This window comes from Colobus angolensis, unplaced genomic scaffold (assembly GCF_000951035.1).
Source record: "Colobus angolensis palliatus isolate OR3802 unplaced genomic scaffold, Cang.pa_1.0 Scaffold563, whole genome shotgun sequence".
Classification (NCBI taxonomy): domain Eukaryota; kingdom Metazoa; phylum Chordata; class Mammalia; order Primates; family Cercopithecidae; genus Colobus; species Colobus angolensis.
In genome coordinates this window covers 110,341-116,283 of record NW_012119188.1, presented here as the reverse complement: position 1 = coordinate 116,283, position 5,943 = coordinate 110,341, and the positions used below count along the sequence as shown (strand labels likewise).

Genomic DNA, 5,943 nt, shown 5'->3' with positions numbered 1-5,943 from the left:
AGACCGCTGGGCTGCGGAAAGGGCAGCAGAGACGTCGTTAGCCCCGGTTAACAGGGACCAGGGGTGTACCAGGCATCAACTAACCAGGACTGGTAGTTGAGCCAGGAGTGCGAGCCCAGGCCCGCTTTCCAAGTGGAATTCGGTTCCCCTGGTTCTCCCTGGCAGGCCGGAGGAGCGTGGCCCCAGAGTGAGGCCAGACTGGCTTTGGGGTCCAGACCCCCAGAGCTTCCAGCTGCCCCGGGCTGCGTTCAGGACTGCTGTGCACTTCAGGCCCCGTGAAATGGGAGGAGCCGGAGGGGGTCACTGGGCCAGGCTCCAGTCTGAGCCACATGACCTCCCCCACCCCCGACTTGACCTCTATGTGCCTCAGTCGCCCTCCCTGCAGAATGGTGAGAGGCCTTGGCCAGACGCAGTGGCTCATTCCTATAATCTCAGTTCTGGGAGGCTGGAGCTGAGGGATCACCTGAGGCCAGGAGTTCAAGACCAGCTTGGGCAACAGAACAAGACGCCACCTCTACAAAAATAGAAATTAAAAAAAAAAAAAAATGAGGGAGGGGGTGGGAGCCCTGCCTTGCCCATAGCAGTGTTCTTTTTTTTTTTTTTTTGAGACGTAGTCTTGCTCTGTCACCCAGGCTGGAGTGCAGTGGCCGGATCTCAGCTCACTGCTAGCTCCGCCGCCCGGGTTTACGCCATTCTCCTGCCTCAGCCTCTGGAGTAGCTGGGACTACAGGCGCCTGCCACCTCGCCCGGCTAGTTTTTTTGTATTTTTTAGTAGAGACGAGGTTTCACCATATTAGCCAGGATGGTCTCGATCTCCTGACCTCATGATCCGCCCGTCTCGGCCTCCCAAAGTGCTGGGATTACAGGCTTGAGCCACCGCGCCCGGCCTGCAGTGTTCTTTAAGTGGCAGCTTGTGCAGCTGTTGAATGCCTACTGTGTGTAGTTGAGCCTGACCCACCAGCCACCCACCGAGTCCCTGTTTGTGACATACTCTCACCCTCTGCTTCCTCTACTGAGTTGTGAGGTGGGGAAACTGAGACCTGAGGGGTGACCTCAAGGCCAAAGAAGTGACCTGTGTCTTCTCAACGGCCCCCGGGGCAGGCATCAAGGGGTCACGGCAGCTCAGAGTGGAGGAGCAGAGCCAAGCCCCTTAAACGCTGGGGTGGTTAGGCCAATGTGCATGTGGTTAAATTTTAATTAACGGGGGACAGGGCAGGAGGTCCTGGGCTGCCTTCCCCGGAGGGTAGTAGGCTTGCATGTTGGGGGCTGGGAAGGACAGAGTTGGAAGCCTGTGGCCCAGGAGAGGTGGGGGCGAGCGGCTGCAGCAGGCTCCCCACTCCCTCTACCATGGGGACAGTGGCTGGCCAAGCCGGGCAGTGTGGGTGGCAGCTGCCTACTTTGCTGACTGAGCCAGAGGGGACAGCAGCCGCCTCCTGGCTGGATGCCAAGCACGTCTGCCTTCCTGGGTGGCGTGGCCTCTGGGCAAGGCAGAAACCTCGGCTTTCTGGCCAGGATTGTTCGGGGCACTGCACGTCCCAGGGAGCGTCTCGGGGGCCCTTACTGAACACAGACCAGGCCTTTCTGGGTTCGGATGTCCTGGGCTAGGCTGGTATCCTGAGCAGGTAGCAGGAGGAGCATTTGATTGTTGAAGACTGTCACCCTGACACCATCCCCTTCCCTGACCCTGCAGGCTGAAAAGGGCCCCGGGGTCTCTCAGCCTTTGCTGACTCTCTGGCACCTCCCAACGACTCTCGAGGTCAGGCTTGTGTCCACTTCACAGGGGAGGACAGGTATGCGGAGCCCTCCCAGGGCCACCCCAGTTCAAGCCCAGCCCAGCTCTGCTCTAAGCCTTGCTCACCACCGCTCCCCCCGCCCCAGCTCCAGATATGGCAGGAGGGCCAGGGCTGACAACGGGCAGTCAGTAGAGCCTTGAGCCTAGAAGGGGAGATACGCCAGGCTTCTCAGCCCCCAGAAGTCCGGGAGCGCCTCTCCCCTGGTAGTGGGCACTGATCACCTGGCTTGGTCCCCAGCTGTCAGGGGCTGAATCTCCCCAGTCCCCCAAAACCTGGAAATGGGAAGGCTCTGGCTTCAAAGCCCCAGTGAGGCCCCAGACCGCCATTCATGCTCCAGTTAAAACTCTGTAGTGAGCCAGAAGAGGGGGACATGGAGTCACAGAGAGGTGCTTGGTAACTGATCATCGAAACCTGCCTGGAGGCTGGGAAGGGAGTAAACTGAGGCAGGGGAGCTGGAGGAAATGAGACCCAGGAGATGGGACAAGAGCAGGCAGAGGTGACATGGGTCAACCCCGGAGAAAATCAGACTGGGCTGAGTGCAGTGGCTCATGTCTATAATCCCAGCACTTTGGGAGGCCAAGGTGGGAGGATCGCTTGAGCCCAGGAGTTCAAGACCACTATGGGCAACATAATGAGACCCCATCTCTACAAAAAAGAAAAAAAATTAGCCGGGCCTGGTGATGCACACCTGTTCTAGCTACTTAAGAGGCTAAGGTGGGAGGATCACTCGAGCCTGGAAGGCAGAGGCTGAAGTGAGTGGTGATCGTGCCACTGCACTCCAGCCTTGGCAACAAAGAGACTCTGTCTCAAAAAAACAAACAAAAAGTCAAGTTTCCTCTGGGCTTGTGGGACCCCTCGGGGTGGGCTTCTTCCAGCCTTTCCACGGCTCTCCCACATACTGGGGAAACTGAGGCACTACATTCAGCGCTCAGTGCTGTGCTGTCCTCTCTGTTAGCCTCAAACTCTCTGCGGCGAACACAAATCCTTTCTGCATTCAGATAAAAAAAATACATGTTATTAGAAAAAGAAATCATTGGCCAGGCACGGTGGCTCAGGCCTGTAATCCCAGCACTTTGGGAGGCTGAGGTGGGCGGATCACAAAGTCAAGAGGTTGAGACCATCCTGGCCAACATGGGGAAACCCCATCTCTACTTAAAAATACAACAATTAGCCAGGCGTGGTGGCGGGCGCCTGTAGTCGCAGCTACTCGGGAGGCTGAGGCAGGTGAATTGCTGGAACCCGGGAGACGGAGGTTGCATTGAGCTGAGATCGCGCCACTGCACTCCAGCCTGGCAACAGAGTGAGACTCCATCTCAAAAAAAAAAAAAAAAGGAAAAATCATTTTAGGGGAAAAAGCTAGCCTGCCCCAGGCACACACAGGGCTGCCCACACAGTGCAAGCATCTCCATGACAGATGATGACTTAGTTCCTTCCTTTCCTTCCGAAGGTCAGGGCTGGCAGATCCAAATTGAAGCAAGAAGCACTGAGGCAAGACCACAGGAAGAACTTTCCGCCATGAAGGTGGTTGGCCCCAGGACCAAGGGTCACGGTGGCTCAGAGTGTCACACAGACCTGGGTTAGGGTCTGGGTTCCCCCGCTTTCTGCCTGTGAGACCAAGGGGACTCTCATTTTCCTCAGCTGAAAAATGAGTGATAAAGGCGCCTTCCTCCCAGAGGACACTGCAGCCCGGTGCAGGCACGCACGAGGCTCACTCATGTCATCTGTTGTTTCCGACTGCCCCCCAAGTTCTGGTATCGCACCACCAAAGTATTCCTCCACTCCATCTATTTCTTACCGTGCCCGCTGCCACCATGCAGGCCACCTTGGTTGTTCCCCGGGGCAGCAGTCTCTGAGCCCTCCTCCCCACCGACCCCTTCTCCCTAGATAGCAATGAGGATGAGCATCTTGAGACACACCGGGTGAGGGCTGGGTGCGGTGGCTCCGTGGCTCACGCCTGTAACCCCCACACTTTGGGAGGCCAAGGTAGGAGTTGGAGTTGGAGACCAGCCTGGGCAATGTAGTGAGACCCCATCTCTACAAAATAAATTTTTAAAAAATTAGCCAGGCATGGTGGTTCGAACCTGTGGTCCCAGCTACTTGGGAGGCTGAATCAGGAGGATCCCTTGAGCCCAGGAGGTGGAGGCTGAAATGAGGGATGGTTGCGCCACCATACTCCAACCTGGGTGACAGAGTGAGACCCTGTCTAGAAAAAAAAAAAAAAAAAGACACCAGATGACATTGCTTACCTGCTTAAATTAATGTCCTCTGGATGGATAAAAAGGACGGTCCCCCAGGGGATACAGTCTCGGCCGCATGGCATCGGGGCTGGGGTGTCTTCTTATCCTTCTTCCCTCACCTGCTCTCTCTGCTTCCTCCAAAGCATAGGCTGCCATGGGTTCTGTCAGGAGCCAGCGCCTTGAGGAGCCCAGCGTGGCAGGCACACCAGACCCGGGCATAGTGATGAGCTTCACCTTCGACAGTCAACAGCTGGAGGAGGCGGCAGAGGCAGCTCAGGCCCAGGGCCTTAGGGCCAGGGGCATCCCGGCTTTCATGGACTCCGGTAAGTAGGGGTACGGGCAAGGTGCGTGTCCTGCCCCGAAGCAGACTGGGCTGTGTGACCCCCAGTGAAGCCTTGGGGTATCGGGGAACCATGGGTGGTCATGGACTGGAGGCAGTGCCTGTCAGTGCGGATTAGATCTGCTGCATAACAAACACGCCCACCGTCTCAACGTCTCCACCCTGATGCTGCGTGTCCGTGCTAGGGGCCCTGCCAACAGCCCCCAGCAGAGGAGGCTCTGTCTTAACGTGGGCTTTCGTGCTCACTGGGTGGGTGAAGGGACCCATGGCTCATGTGCTGATCCATAAAGCTTCTATCTGGAGTGACACATGTCACTTTGGTCACACTCGTTGGCCAAAGCAAGCTATGCTTCACTGCAAAGGAGCCAGGAAAGTGCCTGAACAGGACTGGATGTGAGGTTCAAAGCTTTGGTTTTCAGCCTACCTGTGTGACCTTAGGCAAGGGCCTAAATCTCTCTGAACCTCAGTTTCACTACATTGAGGAACTGGGCCACCTGACTTTGAGATCAGACTTGCAGAGTGGACAGCCCACAGGCTTGGAGTCTGACAGGCTCAGGTTCAAGACTGCCTCCCATCCTTCACCCACCAGGGGCTCCGGTCAAGTCACTGTTCCTTTCTGGCCCTCGGTCTCTTCCTCTGGAAAAGGGGGATAGTATTGTGTCAATGTGGCTGCACTAGAATCAACAGAATCTTGCTTGGGCCTGTCCCTGGCACTCAGGAGGCACCCTGTAAGCTATTGTTCTTTTTGGGGGAGCTGTTGTCTATGCTAATACTTTAGGCTCAGAAACCTGGGTTAAGGCTGGGCACGGTGGCTCACGCCTGTAATCCCAGCACTTTGGGAAGCTGAGGCCAGAGGATCGCTTGAGGCCAGCCTGAACAACCTGGCAAAACCTCGTCTCTACAAAAACCTACAAAAATTAGCCAGGCACACACCTGTCATCCCAGCTACTTCAGAGGCTGAGGGGAGAATCACTTGAGCCCAGGAGGCAGTGGTTGTAATGAACCAAGATCATGCCACTGTACTCTAGCCTGAGTGCCAGTGAGACTCTGTCTGAAAAAAAAAGAAAAAAGAAATTGGGTGACTAAAGTGGGAGCTAGTTAAGCCAGGCAGGCAGTCAGGAAGGTCATGGACAGTCTGGAATCCAGGGGCAAGAGCTTCTTGGAGGCTCTGAGCTCCAGGAAGACCTCAAGGTCTCACCCAATTAGGTTAGACCCACCCAGGGTCATTTCCCTTTTGATGAACTGAAAGTTAATGGAGAAGGAACTTTAATTGCAAAACGCCCTCACAGCAGCACCAGGGCTAGTGTTTGAACTGGGGACTGTACTTCAGCCTGTCAAGGTGACCATAAACAGAGCATCACGGTCCCCCCTTGCCATTGTGGCTCCTGTAGATATCTCCCTAAACCATGTCTCCTCTCCAAACAAAGGCAGTGACAAGGTCACACTGCCACCGAGCATGATGCAAGAACCCTATACGACCCTAAACATGCTGACCCCTTCCCCAGCAGGACAGGCAGAGGGTGTTCACTCTTCTCCTCCCATATCCTATAATTTTTTTTTTTTTTTTTTTTTT

At 55.6% G+C, this 5,943-nt stretch overlaps 1 protein-coding gene across 2 annotated transcripts in view; it reads left to right on the top strand.

Moving 5' to 3' along the window:
- Positions 1–5,943, top strand: part of SLC29A4 (solute carrier family 29 (equilibrative nucleoside transporter), member 4) — a 31,954-nt gene that overhangs the window by 11,039 nt on the left and 14,972 nt on the right. Inside the window, exon 2 of one of the 2 annotated variants that reach the window (XM_011961683.1) lies at positions 4,174–4,353. In XM_011961683.1, coding sequence (XP_011817073.1) covers positions 4,185–4,353 — 169 coding nt within the window. In that variant the 5' untranslated portion in view covers positions 4,174–4,184. Of the gene's footprint in view, positions 1–4,171; positions 4,354–5,943 lie in introns of those variants that run through there. The other variant, XM_011961684.1, reaches the window with a different exon arrangement.